General features: G+C 48.5%; 1 protein-coding gene across 4 annotated transcripts in view; it reads right to left on the bottom strand.

Annotated features, from left to right (window-relative positions):
- The window catches only part of STX3 (syntaxin 3), a 41149-nt gene that overhangs the window by 15594 nt on the left and 3559 nt on the right, over positions 1 to 21996 (bottom strand). For all 4 annotated transcript variants that reach the window (XM_047878691.1, XM_047878690.1, XM_047878692.1 and 1 more), the window contains exon 2: positions 9492 to 9575. In XM_047878691.1, coding sequence (XP_047734647.1) covers positions 9492 to 9575 — 84 coding nt within the window. The remainder of the gene's footprint in view (positions 1 to 9491; positions 9576 to 21996) is intronic.

The following is a 21996-nucleotide window of genomic DNA, read 5'->3' as shown; positions in this document are numbered from 1 at the left end:
CTCTGCTTTACATCTAAGACTTGATGTTTTGACTTTCTGTTCTGTTCCACTTCTAGCAGAATCCCAGACCTACCCAGCTCCACAAAGGGCCCGTGCTACCACTTGGGAATGCTGACGGGCTCCAGAAGTGTAGCCACCTCAGAATCAGGCCCTTGGGTGAAGCCAGAAATTGCCACCTTACCCTTCCCTTCATCTCTCACATCAAAACCATGTTCATCAAACCACATTCCCATTTCCATCTCATGACTGTCTTGCCAAAGGAATTTCACTACATCAAACAGGACTGAGAAAAAAGGCTCTCTAGGATAAAATGCACAAACCACTTTAAAAAGGGTTTAATAGGGGCGCCTGGGTGGTGCAGGTCATGATCCGTGGTTTGTGGGTTCGGGCCCCCCGTCGGGCTCTGTGCTGATGGCTTGGAGCCCGGAGCCTGCTTCTGATATCGTGTCTCCTTCTGTCTCTGCTGCTCCCCCACTCGTGCTCTGTCTCTCAAAATCAAAAAATAAATAACATTTAAAAATAAAAAGGGTTTAACACATTTTAACGGTTAACAGACTGTAAGTCCTTGGATTTTGCATGTTCACTGAATTCGCTGTCTTAGAAAATATATTCCGGAATATTATTTCATAAAGTGGAAGAGCATCTAAACCTGAATTTTGGTCAATGGTAGAAAGACGAGATAGGAAGCTGTCAGCTGCCAGGCCTCAAGTTCAGAGTCACTCCAGACATCTGAAGACTGGGCGGTAGGTGGCCTATCCGACCCTGTGGATGAGAGAGCCAGGCCCTGGCTGCTCCACCCCCAACCTGCCTGTGGGACTTCCCAGCCCGGGGAGCACGGGCACCTGCTCCTACCTCCTCCCTCCTCCACCCAGTGCAGCTGGCTGCCGTCTTCCTCAATCCTCCCCAACCCCACCATCTGGAGGCATTTCAGGGACTCTGATTTAGTACTCCAGTAACTTAGCCAATTCCCCAAATAATCACAGCACCCATCTAGGACTCCAGGATGGGCAAATGGCCAATCACAAAGCTTTCTTCTTTTTCTGAACTCCGGGTCTTTGTTTTTCCTTGGAAGCGCTGGTCTTGCTCCAAGGTGACTTTCTGGGTATTTCATGGTGGCAGCTGCGTGCAATTAATTTCCTGGAGTGCCTTTGCCAGATAACCGAAGAATCATGGCGGGAGGGAGGAACCTAGTATGAGATCTTTTATGAATCTAAGACTCAAGGGCTGTTTGTGTTTCTTCGGGGTTGTTTTAAATATCCTGACATTGCCTTACACAAGGATCTGAACTGATTTAACAAATACACGTGTCAGAAACAAGTTCCTTCAACAGCACTTCTGTGAGGTTGCCAACCACTAGCTCCTTTTCGTGCCTGAGAATACCGCAGCTCATAGGACAGGAACTCCCTCAAGGACGTGCTTCAGAAAAAGGTAGAACCAGGCATCTGTTGGACACCAAACCCTGTCTCGTGAACCAGATATAAAGGCGCAAGGACCACCAATGGGAAGCTCCTCTCTACCTTCTCTCCCGAGTCCCTGCATGCTGAGCCTGTGTCAGGCTAATGCCCACGGTCCACTCCCTGTCTTGTGAGACTGCCTTTCCCTGGGATCACATGCCGTATTCCTTCGTTCTCTAACCAAGGCTCCCTATTAGAGAGCATTATACACTAAGAGCACCCAAGAAATGTTGCTGACTGAGGGAACCAACCGGAAAGTTGTGGTTTTTTAATCACCATGCTCAATTTGCGGCCACTACCTCCTCGGTCAGTGCCCGCTTACTGCAGGTTACATTTTAAAATGTATTTTTCAATGATTTGTCAGTAATGTGGCCACCCAGGCAGTATAGCTCAGAAAATGTTATAATCAGGGTGCCTGGGAGGCTCTGTCAGTTAATCGTCTGACTCTCGATTTCGGCTCAGGTCATGATCTCTCCATTCATGGGATTGAGCCCCTCGTCAGGCTCTGCGCTGACAGTGCGGAGCCTGCTTGGGACTCTCTCTCCCTCTGTCTCTCTGCCCCTCCCCATTCATGCTCTTGTCTCTCTCTCTCTCAGAAAATAAAGGAAGAAAGAAAGAAAGAGAAAGAGAAAGAAGGAAAGAAAGAGAAAAAGAAAAGAAAAGAAAAGAAAAGAAAAGAAAAGAAAGAAAAGAAAGGAAAGAGAACAGAAAAGAAAAAAGCAAAGGAAGAAAATGTTAGAATCAAACAGGCCAGGGTCAAGTTTCAGCTCCACCTCCCAGCAGTTTTATGACCTTGAACAATCAATCCGCTCACCCCCCACACGCCCCCAGCTCTGGTTCTTGCATCTGTGAAACTGAGGATTATCATATGTCCCACTTCCTAGAGTTAGAAACCTAGATTTCAGACTAAGTTCCCCCTCCTCCCATGATTCTTTGGTTATCTGGCAAATGCACAAAAGAAAACTAATTGCATGTAGCTGCCACCATGAAACACCCAGAAAGTCACCTTAGAGGAAGACCAGTGCTTCCAAAGAAAAACAAAAACACAGAGTATTTTTGTGGGGATAAGATGAGACAATACGCATCAAGCACTTAACACAAAGTACGTGCACACTAAGTACGCCGATAATGAGAATCCCAGGAAAGCCAGCAAATGCTGCCCGCTTACTATGGGCCAGGTGTGCCGCTGTGCCTTCATAAGCACGTCTCACTTACGCCCCACAGCAGTCCCCAATGTTAACAACACGCCCCATGATGCTGTCAGCAGCCACCCAAGGAGATCAAGTAGGACAGCCAGTCAACCACTCTTTTGGGTGTTGCCTCGGGGAACCAACAATGATTACTATATTATACTACTCACTACTGTCTAACTGAAAGGAGGGAGTTATTTTCAAGGCATGAATGGCTTCTTCCTTCTGGACCTAAGTACCCGGCGGAATCCAATTCGATCACAGAAAGCAAAGAAAGTCCTACTTTAGAGAAGTGGCAGATTACCGAGGGGGAGGGAGGAAGGCTTTGTCCATTCCACTTAAGAATGAGTCTCTGCCTCCCCTAAGCTCCCATATACTTTGTACCTCTAGTTAGGCATTAATTAACTCCTGCATATTTATTTATGCACCACCCCGTTAAGGTGACAAAGTAAAGGGATTGTAAGGGTCAAATGACTCCTCCTTTTCACAATTCATACACCTTGACTGTTCCCCAAAACTAATAGAATCCCGAACAGTCTCTGTGTCACAAGTTCCCAGCCACATTCTTGTTCATTTGTTTGCGTCTTTGCTCTGGAAAACAAATACACACTCCGGCAAGAAAGAAGGGGCAGAGATGTCTCAGTCCAAGCAACAGAAGTCAAGTGCGTCAAGGGTTTTACGGAGACTAGTGACAAAGCAGTGGAACATCCCATTCACGAATGAAAAGAAATGAACAATCTCAGAGTTATACTGACCAGTGAAAACCAGTATTCTCAGACAATAATCTCAAATCCATTAAGTGCATTTGGGCTTTGCATTACTGAAAACTTGGTCAGGAAAACAACAACCTATCTATCTCGTTATGTCAGCCAAAATAAGAGAACATGGGGAATTCTTTCCACGGGGACGGGAGGGCCAGGAAGCCAAGCAGAGGATGGTGAGGCACTCTGGAAATGACCAAGAGCGGGGTCACCAGGGCCCAAGGCCAGGGCCCCTCTGATGGGAGCCGGACCACAGTGGAGTTGCCCAGCAGAACAGGCCCCATGGAGACAGGGTCTACCCAGCAAAAGTTGAGCCCATGGAGAAGACATGTCTGGGGAGGAAAACCAGGGCCTCCTCCCTCCTCCTAGAGTCTTCCGCCAGCGTGTCCCCTACATCAAACACACCAAAGCCAGCTGGCAAGGGAACATGGGGAATGAGTTCCCTGCAGTCCCGAGCAGAGCACAGGAAGGGTGGGGGACGGGCCTGAGAGCAGACGAGCAGTGACTGGCAAGAGCTTCGTGCTGCCTAACGAAGGAACCCAGACTCACGGAACCAACCAGCCCACCTACCCACCAAATACTCCACCTGAAGAAGGAATGAGAGAGTTCTTAACCTGTTGGATTTGACTCGATGCCTCGCCTTCCATGTGTTGTTCACTTTGAGGGTCTTTGTTCTAACAAAAATCAAGCCTACGCAGAAGGGTCTCTGCTTTCACAGCTGCTCCCCTCCCAGTTCATCTAAGCAGGCACTGCCCCGCCCCCCGAGGCGCCACAACACCTTGATCGCACACTCTCACCTGTCCCAGCCCTGACTCAGTGCCCTCGAGGGCTGGGACCACGTCTCTTTCCTGGCCACGCATGGGGCGCCACTGACTGTAAGGTTGCTGAATGAGTAAATAAATGAATTCAAGTAACTTCAGGAGACAAGCATGCTTCATCTACAACGGCAAACCAGTCTCACAGAATTGTTTTTTTAAACACCTCCCCCCCACCCAAAAAACCCCTCAAAAACTTTATAATAGCATTTTCTGAAACGTAACCATTCATCCTTGCTAATAGAAGTTACAAGTCAGAAAGGGCTCTGTGAAAAACTAAATGCAGAGATGAGCCAGGTAAGCGAGTTTCTTTATTGCAGGACTTCTCAGAGTCTTTAATAAGTAAATGTGCATTTTAAATCCCCAAGGGTGGAAAAGAGTATAAAGCATCTTTCAGTTATATTTGCTCACCGGAGCCTTCTGGCATCTCATATACCATCGATGACAGTGCTTTGATGCACCTAATAGCCAGCCCCGGCCCCCACCCTTTCTTGTTAACAGAACTCTGATTTTGCTTGGGCAGCAATGTTGCCGGGCCCAGGCAATGAATCATGATCACTTCTACGCCAATCCTCGCAACCCTGTCCCTTTGCTAAGTGCTCACTTTCCTGGTGTCCCTCCCAGCTAGGAGTGGCCGTGACCATGTGATCTGTTGTTGGTCAATGGGCCACAAGGGGAAGTCAGCTTAGAGCATTTGTGTGGTTTTCCTGCCTGATAAAAGGATTCGGGGACATCTCTGGCTTCCCCCTTTCGTACTTTGTGCGATACGGGTACATGGTGGTGTCATCAGGAGCTGTGGCTCTGGCCCTTTCAAAGCCTGGCACAAATTCTTCAATGGCCCTCCCACTGAGAGGGGGTATCTATGTAACGCTCTCTTGAACCTGGCAGGCTTGTGTCTGTTTCAACATCAGAGCACACAAGTGACGTCCCACATGCCTTCCACAGCTGGAATCTCGTGTGGGGGCCTTGTGCCTCCACGTGACACCCCGGTGATCCTGGGCTGGCCATGCTAAGAAGCCCGAGTCACAGAAACAAGTCAACATAGGCGCTCCAACTGAGGGTCTCTCCAGAACTTTTCCCTGAGTCACCAGACATTTCAATAAAGAACTCTCTATAAGGTTCCAGCGTCCAGCTGCTCAAGTCTTCCCGGCTAAGTCCCCAGAAACTGTGGAGCAAAACTCACCCACCTCCACTGTGCCCTGTGCCCGAATTTCTAGCCCACAGAATCTGTCCTCACTACACAATGGGGGTCTTACAGCCCTCAAGGTTGGGGTGAATCATCATACAGCAGTAGGTCATCAGAACAGACTCCACTCTCAATGCCAAGGGAAAAGCCAAGAGGCTCACAGAGCTGCTGACCTAGAGCCCCACCACCTCCGACCCACCACACCGCGCTGTCGACTTCTTCACACGTGAAATGATTACACACCTTTACCGCTTGTGCCACGGACACTCAAAAGCATCCCTGGATGATACACCCTGCCAGCTGCCAGGGCCCCAGCCAACTGGCTCGTCTTTCCATTTCTGGCCTTTCCTGCCTTCCATGAACTGCCACCAGAATGATTTTCCTACAACACACCCTGATCCCCGCATTTCCTTGCTTAGCACCTTCAAAGCCCCCCCCCCCACCCCGTCTACCCTGCAGCATTTCATAAGCAGCATTTCATAACCATAGAAGCAAAAGAATCATCTGAACAGACTTCCTCAAAATCCAAAAGCCTAAGCCATTGCAGGCCCTCTGCGCTGGGCATGCAGACGTGTGAAAGGCTCCCCAGGTGATTCTGAGAAGCAGGTCTAGGTAGGAACCACTGAGGCCTTCCCTCACCTTACCTCTCCCCGATCCTCCAGGCAGAATTTAACACTTCCCCTTCTGTGCTCCCAGAGGACCTTATTGACATTGCTACAATCATGACTTTCTACACATTTCTGTCATCCTCGCCAGATAAAGAGACACCAGAGGGCAAAGGACTCCGCCCCACAGAATGCTGTTCGCCCCAGCACTGAACACGCTGTGTGGAAGACAGTAAACACTTGTGTATTTTGCTGAATGCATGAATCAATATAAATAATAAGCCCCTGGGGCGCCTAGGTGGCTCAGTCGGTTAAGTGTCCAACTTCAGCTCAGGTCATGATCTCACGGTCCATGAGTTCGAGCCCCGCGTCGGGCTCTGGGCTGATGGCTCAGAGCCTGGAGCCTGCTTCCGATTCGATGTCTCCCTCTCTCTCTGCCCCTCACCCGTTCATGCTCTGTCTCTCTCTGTCTCAAAAATAAATAAACGTTTAAAAAAAAATTTTTTTTTTTAAAATAATCAATAAGCCCCTAATGTTTCTGCCTCGGAAAAATTTGTCCTCTCTTCCAAACAGCGCAAAGAAAATACAGGTGACCACAAACTAGACAATAACCTGAGGTTTATCATTTACTAGACCCCCTGGCTTAATCCTCCAAGGCCTGAAAACCCAAGGGCCAATTCATTCCCATAACAGCCAAGAAGCTGGAAAAGCCATCTGGGTCTTAAACAGCGCAGCACACATTTTGAAATCATCCTGATCCCATGACTTCACCTGCCCCTTGCACACACCTCTCTGACCGGCTTGTGATTCACACAATCAGTCCTCAACAAACAGCCACTGGGACCTGCTTGCTGGAACAAGTCCAAACAGCAGGTTTGCCACAAGAGTGCCTTCCCAAGCAGTCTATTTAGTCGTGTTCAGCAGGATGCCCTCAGTGTGCTCCCCAGCTGCATGAAGGGAGAGCCCCCCTCACTTCCCCAAACCCCCAGGCCCTGGCATGTGCTCTATCCCACTTTCAAGGCTATTTCCAGACCCTATTCCCTAACACATCAGGAACAGAACAGTGATGACAGCTAACACTGACTGGAGACATACTGTGCCAGGTACATCCATGTACTTTCTTGATTTATCTTCATAATAAATACCCAGCAGGTAACACTGCTATTCCTGTCTTAGAGGGAGCTGGGGTTCAGAGTAGTGAAACGGCTCTTCCAAAGTTATACTGCTGGTAATGGCAGAGCTGAGATCAGGACCAGAACTCGTGGGCGCCCAGAGCTTGGGTGGCCTCTTTCTGTGTCCACGGCCTCTTGCCTCTCTGAGACATTATTACCCTCCTGGGGCTCCGTCACATGGAAAGCCGGGCAGTAACATTTACCTAAGCCGACACGGAGCACTTTCTGAGTGTCGGCTCCTTTACTCCCTAACACACCTGTGAGCTGAAGATGCTACTCCCCATATCACAGATAAGCTCACGGAGACCGAGGGGAGCCAAGGAATGTGCCTGAGATCACAGCTAGTGGCAGACGAGGAGCTCCATTTCAAAGATGATGGTCTTTCCACCCCACCGTGCAGTCCTCTTCTCCACCCCAAATATGATAGGGTTTGGGATTTTTTCCCCTAAATGACAGAAAAGCATCTGACAAAGACGCAAAGAAAAACAAAAAACAAAAAAACAAATAGCCCTTGAGATCTTGTTAAGGCTCCAAAAATAACTATCCAGCCAGCACTTTTCTGTTTAAAAACACTTTCCAGGGGCACCTGGGTGGCTCAGTTAAGTGTCGACTCTTGATTTTGGCTCAGGTCATGATCTCACAGCTCATGCACGGGTGCAGAGAGCCTGCTTGGGATTCTCTCTCCCTCTGCCCTCCCCATCACACATACTCATGCTCACTCACTCTCTCTCTCTCAAAATAAATTAAAAAAAATGCTTTCCAGATGTGTGATCCTCGTGTTATCTTCACAACAACCTTGAAAGGTTAGTACTAACATTCCCAGTTTGCAGAGCAAGAATTAGAGGCCCAGGTGGGGTAAATGACTTAACCAAAGTCAACCGCTATTAAATGCATGAGGATGAATTGGAGAGCATGTCCTGGAGGCACATCACCTTCCCACTTGGCAGGGGATACTGCCCTTCAGAGACCCTCCTGCTGGGTTAGGAGAAGAGGCAGAAGACCGTAATTGGCGAAGCTGCCTTATCTTAGGGAAGAAGTCCCTTAACGTATCTGGTCATCCAAGGCAAGATCGGAGGGCAAGCGACAGTGGCATCCAACAACTTCTGAAGTCCTCCCCACCACTGAGAAGACGTTCTCTTTCCATGATCCACACCTGGAACAAGCTCTGGCCTCTCAAAACTCCGCGCTCTTCGGTCTCACCACGACTTCTTGGCCAAAAGGACGGACCCACCCATGAAGAGCGTGGGGAACCGTGGACTGTTCACAGCCCAATTCCCACTCAGGCCCACACGTACGCCAGTCTGCTCCTACACCGGCTACCCACTCCACCAGAGGAGCTGCCATGAACCGCCAGGCCCCGCAAGCTAGAGCGTGACTTTCCACATCCACAATCTCGAGACGGGAGGTGCCCACATTCCTCCTGCAGAAACAATATGGCGCCTCTTGTCTTCTTTCCAAAAAAAATAAAAAGCCTAAATAAAGAAACCACAGTATGATGGCAGAAACTTCCATGACTGAACTCTTCACGCTTTTGTTCTGGTCTGGAGAATCACTCACCAGGCACAGACACGTCAGATGCTATACTGAATGCTTTATAAACATTATTCCATTGAATCCTTGTAATAACCCTAGGGATTACGTTATCACTCCCAATTTGCAGATAAGGAAACCAAGCATGTGAAGGAACATTGGCAAGATCACCAGCTGGTCAGAAGCAGAGCAGAGATTTGAATCCCACCGCTCACCATCTGCCATAGTCTCTCCCAAGAAGGACCTTCGAGATCAAAGATTATGTGAATCTGTAGACAGGAGCAACCCATCTTTGCCCCTGTTGAACGTGAAAAAAATAAACTGGTGGTTTCTTAGTTTCCCAGTTTCTACTAGAAGTAAGTCAAAGGGCCTGAATTTTGGGAAACAACAAATCTGATCAATCTGAATCACAAGCTTAAAGATGTGTTTTTTTTTCACACATGGCTGTGACCCCACGGTTGATTCAGTATTGAAATTATGTAACTTAGGCAAGAAAGAAGATCATTAAAATGCTGTCATGCAGCATAAGACTTTAAAAGCATCTCATTAATTACATATCATTTACCTTCTGCTGACTTTCTCAAGAAGATTAAAAATCCAAACCCTCCCAATTACATATTGAAGAGAAATCTCCCAGTAACTTCTGGGTCTGGCCGCCTCACCCCAGGAAAAGACCGACTTTCCTCTGCTACACCTGAAAGAGCCGAGTTTTATTCTTTACACAGGAAGCTGTGTTTCCTTATGTACATTCAGAAAAAAGCACAGGAAGGTCGCCTACCTCAGAAAAGAACTCATCCATGAAAGCCGTGTTGTCAATGGCAACCTCAACCTCGTCGGCATCATCATCCTGTGTCAGCTGCTTCTGTGAGAGACAAAAAGGAACGGGGTGAGGCTAAAAACACAAGAAACAGCTAACAGAACTTGAAGGCTCACCAGGAGCTACATCTATACTAGACATTATACGACATAATCTCCTTTAAAACTCAGAACAGCCCTGCAATATATCGGACTCCATCACACTGTATTTAAACCCGAGCTGCACCGTTTACTGACTTCTAGCAGGGGGTGGGGGAAGGAAGGGAGGGATGGGCAAGCTACTAGCATCACTGTGCCAGGTTTCTCTATCTGTAAAATGCTGACATGCACTATGTACTTCGGGGGTGGTGAAAGAAATGAGACGAAGTTAAAACATGTTTGCAGGGGCGCCTGGGTGGCGCAGTCGGTTAAGCGTCCGACTTCAGCCGGGTCACGATCTCGCGGTCCATGAGTTCGGGCCCCGCGTCAGGCTCTGGGCTGATGGCTCAGAGCCTGGAGCCTGTTTCCGATTCTGTGTCTCCCTCTCTCTCTGCCCCTCCCCTGTTCATGCTCTGTCTCTCTCTGTCCCCAAAATAAATAAACGTTGAAAAAAAAAATTTAAAAAAAAAAAAAAAAAAAAAACATGTTTGCATGGTGCCTGGCATACTGTGATTACTCAATAAATGCTAGGTGTTATTGTTATTGCTGGAGGTGGGGGTGGGGGTCCGCAGTGGTACTGGTGACATTATTATAACTCATTCCTGTTGGAGAATCTAAAACAGAGAGGTTGAACAACTTGGCCAGAGTCACACAGCAAAAATGTAGAGACAGGCAGATTCTAGCCTGTCTTTTGGATTTGGGCCCCATGTTCCTAATCCCTTCTCCACAATGTTCAAATGTGTGATCCACCCTACCAGACATCTCTATCAGGATAGTTTCTAGCCTCGGGGCACCTGGATGGCTCAGTCCGTCAAGCGTCCGACTTCGGCTCAGGTCATGATCTCATGGTTTGTGGGTTCAAGCCCCGTGTTGGGGTCTGTGCTCAGACAGCTCAGAGCCTGGGGCCTGCTTCGGATTCTGTGTCTCCCTCTCTCTCTGACCCTCCCCCACTTGCACTCTGTCTCTCCCTCTCAAAAATAAATAAACATTCAAACAAAACAAAACAAAACAAAGAGAACAGTTTCTAGCTTCAATTCCTCCAAAGCACTTGCTTCCAATCCTCAGGGTAGGAACAAAGGTTTTCCTGTTTTCATTAACCACCTACTGCAAAAAAAAAAAAAAAAAAACCAGTACTGTGTGTCATCCCCTGTCAGAGCTCATGTTTATAAGGAAAAGGAAGCTCTCCCTTCGGCCCCCAGCAACCCCTGGGGACCCCAGCTTTCTTGATCTCATTCCACTTCCTCTACAGAATCACAAAACGGCTATCTAAAGGAAGTGCTTCCATTCCCACCCAGCATCCAAGGCCCGAGCCGTGCCTACACTCTCCCCATCACTGGGCCACATTCTGACCGTTTCTAAGCTCAGAGGGAGAACTGGTTCTTGCCAGTCGAGGTGCAGAGGGGAAAAGCCGCTACACCTGCTTCTTCACAACCTGCAGTAGACAACAGCCCTCTCAAAAACACTCATAACCCCACGGGCGATGAAAGCCCCAGGGCCCTCTCCTCTTTACCCACTACCAACCCCCCAACCTTCAACAGATGATGGCATTACTGGGAATTCCCAGTGAAATCTGGGACACTCCAGGGTGGCTTGTCGGTTAAGCGTCTGACTTACGCTCAGGTCATGATCTCACGGTTCGTGAGTTCAAGCCCTGCGTCAGGGGTGCTGACAGCTCAGAGCCTGGAACCTGCTTCAGATTCTGTGTCTCCCTCTCTCTCTGCCCCTCTCCTGATTGCACTCTGTCTCTCTCTTTCAAAAACAAATAAACAGAAAGAAAGAAAGAAAGAAAGAAAGAAAGAAAGAAAGAAAGAAAGAAAGAAAGAAAAAAAAAAGAAATCTGGGACTCTCCAAACATCTGCGGAGTCTGTTTTGACTGGCTCCGCCATCATCTCATTCTCTGGCTTGTCTGGAACCTTCGGCAACCCAAGCTTAACAGTCACATTCAAAGGAGTTGAACTTGATGGCAGTGCCACAGCGCCCAAACTCATCTTCCTAAAAAGTCACTCCTTCTGTTCTCCTGGGATTAAAAGTCCCAATGCCCAACAGAGCACATAGGGACCATTAAGGTCTGGCCCTGCCCATGTTCCTCTCCTCATGATACACTCTCTAGACCAGGCACTTGGAACTCCCCACTTTTCCTGGACAGACCATCTTTCACGAAGGACTTCTTCCTGAAATGCATTTGCCCAGCGGGAAAAATTTTACTTAGCCTTTAAATTCAATCTTGGGGGCGCCTGGGTGGCTCAGTCAGTTGAGCCTCTGACTTGATTTCAGCTCAGGTCGTGATCCCAGGGTTGTGGGATTAAGCTCCGTGTAGGGCTCTGCACTAGGATTCTCATTCTCTCATTCTCTCTCTCTCTCTCCCTCTCTCCCTTCCCACCTCTAAAAAATAAAAATAAAAATAATTAAATTCAATCTCAAACCATCTTCTCTGTCGGCCTTCCCTGACACTCCTCATGTAAAATTTAAAACCTTCCTAAGCAGGGCACCTGGGTTGCCCAGTTGTTTGGGCGTCACTTTGGCTCAGGTCATGATCTTGTGGTGGTGGGTTTGAGCCCCACGTTGGGCTCTGTGCTGACAGCTCAGAGCCTGGAGCCTATTTCAGATGCTGTCTCTCTCACTCTTTCTGACCCTCCCCCACTCATGCTCTGTCTCTCTCTCAAAAATAAACCTTTAAAAAATTAAAAAAAAACAAACTTCTAAGCTCCTGATGCATCTTGTGCAGACCTTCCATAGCATCCAACACAGCCTACTGTTAATTATCCCTTTATTTATCAGTCTTTCCCTACTGGCTATAAACCCTGGAGGGTCAGGGCTGCCTTATCTATTATAACAGATACTCTGAGCGTATGTGCCTGCCCAGAAAGCCTTCCGTGGTGTAGATAACCTTCCCAGAATCATGTGGGGAAGGTGAAGGGGGTCAATCGTGAGCCAACCTCCCTGAGGAATTTGAATTGCAAAGCAAACAGAGATCTCTGCCAGTTTCTCAAAGAGTACCTTCACTTCTACTCTTCCTAAGCCTTCCCAACAGGTTCCACAACTGTTCCCAGCACTCTCCCAACAAACTCAAACAGTATTATTCTAATGTTTTTAGAAAATTCATTTCACTGGAATTGGCTTTTCTCACTTGCACTTAAAATTACTTGTACGTGTCATTCATTCATTCATTCATTCATTCATTCACTCATTCGTGCATTCCACATGTACACTGAGCACTTACCATGTGCTAGATATGTAAGAGAAATTTAATCAATTTTAGCTGAATGAAAACCCAGCCCCCACAGGGACCGCAGCCTGGATTCAGCCAGCAGTTTCTAAAGTTGAGATAAAATGCTCCTATTATCACTATCGTCAATACTTGGGCCTCTTAGTAGCCTCCAGAGAGCTCCATCTCCCAGCAAGGATCTCGGTGACCCTCACTGGACAACAGGAGCCCAGCCCCGCTGTGGGAAGGCGAGCTAACAAGTATTCGCCCCAACTCCTGTCTCCAGAGGTCTTCCAGAGACCCACGCTGAAGGGAGATACCATGTGGGTGCGTGTGTGGGGGTACACACCCATGAGTGTCAACATGAGATGGAAGGAAGTAGGATGAGTCTACCATCTGAGGATGGACCAAGGGAAGTTTCTGGAAGCTGGGAACAACTGTGTCCTGGAGCATGGGAGGCAGGCACCTAGCTCTCTGTCATGACATAAATTTCTGAGACCCCCGGAATTTGTACAGGGATCCCCCGCATCCAAGACATCGCCTTTTGGCTTTGGGCAGGGCAGCCTCATCCACCTCCAGTTGAGAAAAAGTGTGAACTAGGAAAAGAGACGTCTTTGGTAACCCACAACCTAGGTCTAAAACCTTTGGTTACCAATTACTGGCTGTGAGAATCTCAATCGTCTTTTATTGCTCCGAGTTTTTTATCTGTGAATGGTAATAACACCACTCACCTTATGACTTTTACGGGCACTGGAAGACATCACATATGGAAGGTTTCTAGCACAATACTGAGCACATACCAGTGGCTCATAAATGTCAGTTTCCCTATCACCTTGCTGTAAAGATGTGACAGCTAAAAGAGTGACTTCTCTTCTGAGGAAGTCCTCGCACTAAAGGCTACGTCAGTAAGGTCAGCCACAGAGCATGATGATGATCTGGGTTCCGTAAACTGCTCCATCACATACTGGTCACCAAGCCTTACACAACTGGTTTAACATCTCTGAGCCTCAATTTCCCTATCCACAAAATGGATAGAACATCGTCTACCAATGCTTTTGTGAGGACGGAATAATATTTTAAAGTTCCTTATGCAATGAATAGCACATAGTTACAACTCAATAAAAGGGGCCGTACATAAGATCTAGCCAACTTCTCTATAGCTTTAACCTGGATATAAGTACCTTTAAACAGGAAAAGGGGAAAAAAAGAAGAAAAACAAAAAAACAAAAACAAACAAAAAAGGTACAGGACTTTTAGAGTTAAATGCAACCTTACAGATTCTACCATCAAATTCTGTCACTGAGAGAGGGGCAAATCAAGGCCCACAGCCAAACAGTGAGTTACTGATGGCCAGGAGTAGAACCCAGGTTTCTTGATTCCCATCTTCCCATGCAGAGTCTTTCCCACTGTGCTGTGCTGTTTCCAAAAATATAACATCACAACATCAATTACAACAGCACAAGCTTTAGTCCAGTGAGAGAGTCCAAGGAAGAAGCCACCATCATAGGTGATCCAGAGTCATGGGACATTGGAACTTCCAACCGGCTTCTCCAAAAGGGGGGTCTAACTGATCCCGGGGAAACCCCCTGTCCCCTCTGACACAGCCAGGCTCTCTCAGGCTGAGGCCTCAGGAGTCCCAAGGCCAAGGAAAGCATGCAGTGTCCTTTATCTTGGGCCCACATGACTGAGCACAGCTGAGAAAAGAACTTGGGCATCTTTATCAGAGAATCAAGGCGTGTGGTAATAGGAACGTTGCAGTAGCTACATCGGCCGCAGAAGGAACAGTGAGAACCACGAGTTCAGCCGCTCACTTCCTCTCCCCCACCCCCAGCCCCATGATGCCTCTCCCACCAGGAGATGGGACGTGGGCCAGCGGGCAGCACTGACACAGAGCCGTGTATCTAGCACCCATCCCTGCCTCTCAAATGTGCCCCACAGTCCCGTGAGGGCTGCCAGGACCATGACCTCCTCTCTGCAAAGTGGGGAGCGTTCAGGGGCCCGGCACGCAGCATGAAGAGGCTTTTGCTGTACTTCCTCTTACTCAGCATTCACTGCCTTTCTCTCAACTGCCTTCTCCATCATTCTCCGTCTATCTGATGTGGGTCCCTTCCGTTAGCTTCTTGAATAAAAGCATTTGCCACCCATAGAGCCCCTACCAGATGCTGGGTGGCCACAACACCCTAGAGGTTATCCAAGGGCTCTCAGCCACTGGTTGGCAGAGTCTGGGCTCGAACTTCGCTTGTCTGTCCTAAGCCCTTGTTACCCCCCTGCACCTTCCCAAAGCGGCCCATCCCGAGAGTGACCAGGAGCCAAGGAGAGCAGCAGCCTGGCCCTGCGGAAAGCTGGGCACTTGTCTGCACTAAGCCTGGGCTTTCTCGCCAAGTAAGGAGCTTAGCTTTCCAGTGCAGCTTTGTGGAACCCCAGGACACTTCAGATGAGCCTCAGAAACCGGCCAGGGAAGCCAGGGAGGGGGGAGGCAGGCAGGTGGGCCCTTCCCCGCTCTTAAATCTGTGTAGCTTCCCTTCTGTCTGCTTTATACACTGGGGCTGAATGTAACACTTCATTTGAAGAAAGTCCTGTTGTCAACAGAGCAAAGAAAAGAAGAAAAAAGGAAGTAAGCAAGCAAGCAAACCAGCAAGCTTAGCTAACCAAGAAACCACTGCTGTAAACAAATGGATGCCTTCTCAAGAAGAGGGGAAGGGGGGCGCCTGGGTAGCTCAGTCGGTTGAGCGTCCCACTTCAGCTCAGGACATGATCTCACGGTTGTCAGTTCGAGCCCCGCATCGGGCTCACTGCTGTCAGCCTGTCAGCAGGGAACCCGCTTTGGATCCTCTGTCCCCCTCTCTCTGTGCCTCGCCCACTTACACTCTCTCAAAAACAAACAAACATTAAAAAAAAAAAAGAGAGAGAGAGAGAGAGAAATCCCACTGCTCCTTTTCCAGGTACATTCATTTTCATTTTATTTATTTTATAAAAATAAGTCACGGGGATGAAAGGTATGGCATAGGGAATACAGTCACCAGGGTAATTCCGTCGTGTGGTGACACCGTGGTGAGCGCCGCATAACACAGGCTTGTCAAATCACCGTGTCCTACGCCTGAAACTGGTGTAACGTTGTGCGCCCACTATACTTCCGTTAGAGATTTTAAGACAAACAACCTGCTGCAGTCTAAGTTTAAATCACCGGCAATTCCTCGAGGATCCTACAAATCAGAGCAGCAAGACAGAAGGACGGGACAAAGGAAGGAAAAGGGAGCCACCGCGGATGACGATGACGCCCATTTACTCCTCGGGGGTCCCCGGACAAGATGGAAGGCCCCGGAGCTCTCGGGAACGTTCTGGGGTGAGGGAAAGGCACCAGCAAGCAGTCTGGGCTGCGAAGGGACATCTGGTCCTTAACGGCCGGCAGCGGGGGTATTAAAGGATTGTGGCTGGCGGAGGCGGGGCCCTCGTGGCACAGGCAGGTGAGCACGAGTCTGTGCCCCTCCTCCACATGGGAACAGCTCTCTGCTCAAGGCGCATGCGCCTCTTCATAAACCCAGACTTTCCCCCAATGAATTCAAAGAGACAGCGCCGTGTGCCCTTCCTCCTCCCTGCTGCCCTCTCCCCCACCTGCCTCCCTCTGCAGCGAGGGTCTGCGGATTCCCAGAGACAACAAACACTACGGCTTACGAGGGTTCCAAGCGCGCACACACACACACACACACACACACACACGCACACACACCAGTGACACACTACCCAACGTCTGGTTTTTCCAGTCCCTCTTCTTCAATTAAAAGAGCCACAGATTCTGAGTAAGCAGCTCTCAACAAGTACTTGGCGTTCTCTGCTCCCCACTTAAAGAGTGTGCCTACCCTTCTCTTGACCCCACGCCCCCCCCCCCCCCGTCTCCCTCCCACACTGTCCTCTCTCCCTGTGAAACAAGGGGACACTTCCCTTTTCCCAAGCAGGCTCCATGCTCCGCACAGAGCTTGATCTCTCACGAGTCTGGGATCATGACCTGAGCCAAAATCCAGAATTGGACACTCAACTGACTGAGCCACCCAGGTGCCCCCATTCTGACTTCTTTTTAACTCAAGAGCTAGTTAGAAAGGCATTTTCAATTTCCAAAGCAGGTAAGGAGGGCTACCTCCTCTGGGAGGGCTATTATTGTATTGTTAATTTTATTATGCCATCCTCAGGGAACATAGCCTACTGGACTTAATATTCTGTGCAACTGGACACTTCTTTGTATCATTATACACGGTATTTTTTAATCTTCCACGTGTGTTTGAAGACACTTTGCATTCTGTTCGTTGCATAGAAAAATCATCAAACTTCATCCCCAGGTGCCATGTTAATTCCTACCTGTTTTTGCTTCTCAGGACCTGAGCTAGGTCTGAGAAGGAACAGCAAAAAGGGATGGAAGTTTATGGAAAGAAAAGGAGGAGGGAGGGGTGCCTGTGTGGCTCAGTCGGTTAAGTGTCTGACTTTTGATTTCAGCTCTGGTCGTGACCCCAGGATTGTGGGATTCTCTGTCCCCCTCTCTCTCTCCTTCCCCCTTCCCTCCTTCCCTCTCTCTCTCTCTCTTTCTCTCTCAAAATAAATAACTTTAAAAAAAAAGAAAAAAGAAAAAAGAAAAACAGGAGGGAAAAAAACATCCTCTGTGTAGATGTTGTCTACACAGGTGAGGAATCTGAGGTAGGGAGATTAACTCACCCAGAATCACATGGCTAATATGGAACAAAGACAGGATGGAACCACACCTGGTCCAACCCACCGAGTTCGCAGTGCATTCACTTAGAGAGATGGTAGGGTCTCGTAACCAACCGCCATACCCACACATTCTCCTTCCCACTACAAGGTCCAATCCATTCGCTCATTCATTCACCCAACAGTATTTACTGAACAACCAGCATTTATTTGCCACTAGAGATGCAGAGACCAAACTCAGCAGCCCCTGCTCTCCAGGACATCACTGTCTCCGATGGGAGGCACACAGGTCATTACAACCCCACATGGTGAGTGAGGACAGCACTTAAGACAAGAAGACAGGGTGCCCAACCTCCCTGAATCCAAGGCAGAGCCTGGGGAGGATGGAAGCATATATAATAATGTGTGCAAAGGTGACTCCTTGGGGAAGTTTTGAAAGATGAGTGAAATTACCCAAAGGATACCTCCGGGAAGGCCACTGGAATAAGAAGACCACACCTTTTTCCTGCTTTCTCTCTCATCCCAGGAGCCAAAGACATTGAAAGAGTATCTTCTGCTTCCTCCTGGAGAGTTCATTGGGCTTCTGTTCTTTAGTGATAAGACTTCTTACTGGCCCACGATTTCTTTCTGGAACATTGTTCCTCCCCTACTCCAGCTTTCTGCGCTCTTTTCGGACTTCCTCTCCGTCTCAACCCCACCACTCAATACCCCACAGCCTCCAGTTCTCAGGGACGAGGCATGGAGGGACTAATAACCTCTTCTTCTCTACTCGTCTCTACTTCCTTTCAGCCCCTGTGCCCAAGCCCCCTCCCATCACGATCCTTCTAGAAAACACTTCACTATGTATTAGGTAACATCTATTGAGCACTCCACAGGAGCTGAGGATTCTTCCGGGACATGCACTTTATACGTACCATCTAATCTCTACAATCTTCTGGGGACCCTCCCCATCTTACAGCTGAGAAAATTAAGGCATAAAGATGTCAAGCAACCTGCTCAAGATGGGACAGACGTTGCGTGCCGGAGCTGGGAGAGCCCGGGCAGCCGGCTGCTGAGCCCTTGCTGTCTACCACCCCAGAGGGATGCCTCCAACAGCAGCCACACGCCAGCAGCTGCACCGGCCACTGGAAACACACTTCCAAAGCATGAAAACACATGAGCTGAATAAACGGACAAGGTCACGGAAACAAGGAACACCTGAGAAGCAGACACAGGTCAGGGCAGGCTAAGAAAGCAAGACACCTAACTGCAACGGGGTGTCCTGGATGGGACCCCAGATCAGGAAAAGGGCCGTTCGTGGGAAAATGAGTGGAATCCATATCAAGTCTGGAGTTCAGAGAATAGGAACGTGCCAACATCAGGATCATTAAAGCATCCCTCGGTTGTGACAAACGTACCATCATAATGGAAGGTGTCAACAAGGGAGGAAACCAGGTGGGGGTGGACAGGAACTCCCTGTGCTGCCTTTGTGGCTTTTCTGTAAGTCTAAAATTCGTCCAAAATCAAAAGGATGTGTTCCACTGATCTCCTTTAGGTTGAACTGCATTTACAGCAGCCCTCCCGTCCCGCAGGGGGACATTGCCATGGAAACGGCCCAATGCCAGAAAGCAGGCTGGCCTGACAGTGGAGAGTGGTCAGGGCAGGGAGCTGAAGAGGCCGGGTATTAAAGCAGCTGCAGATAAGGTCCCTCAGGGCCTACAGAATCTCCGAGTAAGCTCATCTGCAGAACGTCCCCATTTGCTCACTGGACAGTGTGGTTTGCGGCCTTCCCCACCGTGAGCCGGGCCATGGAAGTGCAGGGGGAACGAGGCCTGCGTGATCTGTGCTCCCTCACACAGCAGACAAGGATGGGGCAGGCGGCTTCTGAAACCCTGGGCCGCTGCTGTCACACATCAACCAAGATAAACAGTTTGTGGAGTGGTAAATGCTGTCAGCTCAAGGTCTGGGGGCTTTCCTGTGGTGGTGACACTGGAACTGAGTGTTGAGAGACTCCCAAGATTTGGGGGCACCTGGGTGTCCCAGTCAGTTAAGCGTCCAGCTCTTGGTTTCAGCTCAGGTCATGATCTCATGGTTTGTGACTGCAAGCCCTGTGTCGGGCTCTGTGCTGACAGCATGGAGCCTGCTTGGGATTCTCTCTCTCTCTCTCTCTCTCTCTCTCTCTCTCTCTCTCTGCCCCTCCCCTGCTCACTCACTCTTTCTTTCTCTCAAAAATAAATACATAAATAAACAAACTTTTTAAAAAAAATTTGAAAAGAAAGATGTTATTAGATTTTGCCAGAGGAAAAATGGGGTAGCTAGATTTTCACCATGGCACCCACATCTTCTCCTTCATTGTCTTTCTGAACAGGGCAATCCTCCATGATGTAGTGGGCTAAGGGTTTAGGAATAGCTAGGAGCCTTGGAATTCAGCCACCCTTGTCCTTGAAGATGGAACCAGTGACCTCTGGCATCATTAGCAAATTCACAGGCTCTTGGAGTAAATGCTGCCCAACTCCACCCCACAGGGAATAGAGAGGGAAGAGTAAGTCCCAACGATGGGCAAGAGATGTGGGAGGGCCAAGCTGTCGATTAGTCAATAATCAGTCGGATAAACATTTACTAGATAACTACCATGCAGAGTTCGGGGCACTGGGGCCCCAGAGGAATACCCTTTCTGTCAATGCATCAGGCTGTGTGCATTGTAGATGGGCAGATAATCAAATAAAGTGCAGGGAGATATTAAAAAAAAAAAAAAAAAAGCAAGACAGACATGTTCGATCTTGATCCCAACTTTTCCCAGCTGGGGATCTCCATCAAATCTGAGCCTCGATTTCCTTACCTGTGAAATGGGAATAATGTAAAACAGCACCTTGCCTTGCGTGGTTGAAGGGATTAGAGACAACGAATGCAAGGAACCTAACACAGGTCCCATCAAATAGTATGTAGCTGCTCAATAAATGATCAATTTTACTGCAGTTGATGACACAGTGACAAGGAATAGAACCATCACTCCTTTTTTTTTTTTAAGATTTTATTTTTAAGTAATCTCTACACCCAATGTGAGGCTTGAACTCACAACCCCAAGATAAAGAGTCACAAGCTCTACAGACTGAGCCAGCCACGTGTCCCCAGAATCATCGATCTTAAGGACAATAGAACTTAAGGAGACAAAGAGTCCAACTCTTGAAAAAACAAAGGAAGGTGGTTTCAAGCCTACTCCATGGTGACAAAAACCCCATGAACCTAACAGCAGAAAGGTATTTGCTGCAAAGCGATATACAGCCCTTTATGCACAGCTGGAATGAGGGAGAATACTCTAGGCTGCAGTCAGGGAGGTAAGTGGAAAGAATGCGTTTTGGAAGATGGGTAGGAATTTTGACAGTAGGAGAAGGGAGAGAGAGCACCCTGGCTTCTGCCAGGCCCCGGTCTCCCCCCTCACTCACAGGAACAAAAATAAAACTAATCCCCTTCCCTCGTCCAAGCGTTTTCTCTTCTGGCCTCAGCCTGATGAGTCCATAATCCCTGCTCAATCCCCTGTTAACTCATCTCGGCCTGGCCTCCCAGTCTGCTCCAGCTAAATCGCTCTCCTGGGGGTGAATCCTCCCAGGAAGAAATCACAGACCAGTGAGAAATCTTATCACTAAAGTACAGAATCTCAGTGAAAAGGGTATTAAGTTGAATCTCAGTGAAGAGATTCTCAAATCAGGATGTTAAGATTTGGTTAGGATCCAAAGCACCTGGCACATAGCAGGGGCCAATATCTATGCAGTAAACGAATTGAGCTTTAAGGGGAAGTACAGCCCCATGATTCTGAGGGGTTATACTCTGATCCCACAGAGATCCAGACTGTCAAAAGCAGCAGGAGGCCAAGGAGCCCTTCAGGATGCAGCAAGAGACAAGACAGAACAGAATGAATAAAAAGTTACTCTGGCCTTTTAGAGCCCCAGGTGGTTGATTTCATTCGTGCATCCCTATTAGCACTTGCCTTGGAGGGGCCGGTGTACCCCAAGTTCTTTCTAGTCCTCCATAGACCAACTCCAGGGGGTCCAAAGTTTTTGCCCTCTTTTCCCTACCCGACATCACTGGCTTCTCTGCTATCATTATCTACCTTTAATTTGCGAGTTGTTTCATACATGACCATTTACTCTTTAAGACCAGAACCTTGTGTAGTAATTCTGCATAACATGCTATCCAGCAGGAAGAGGTCAGAAAGGAGGATCAGCACACCCAGCACAGGAAAGTCCCAAAGCACTTATCGTGGTGAAATAGTGGAGCACTCGCCAATGAGACAGTGGCTGAGAAAATCCAGGATCCCTGCCTCTCAGGAGACTCTACGTGCCTTGAAGAGATCGGACTTGATCTTAACGAGACCTGAGCTCAAGCATCACTTCTGGGAAACACCCTGCACCCCCTAGTGTCTTGTCCCCAGAGGCCAGTCGACAGGGTCTTC

This window comes from Prionailurus viverrinus, chromosome D1, assembly GCF_022837055.1.
Source record: "Prionailurus viverrinus isolate Anna chromosome D1, UM_Priviv_1.0, whole genome shotgun sequence".
In the NCBI taxonomy this organism is placed as follows: domain Eukaryota; kingdom Metazoa; phylum Chordata; class Mammalia; order Carnivora; family Felidae; genus Prionailurus; species Prionailurus viverrinus.
The sequence above is the reverse complement of the archived record's forward strand: the minus strand, read 5'-3'. Positions and strand labels throughout refer to the sequence as shown.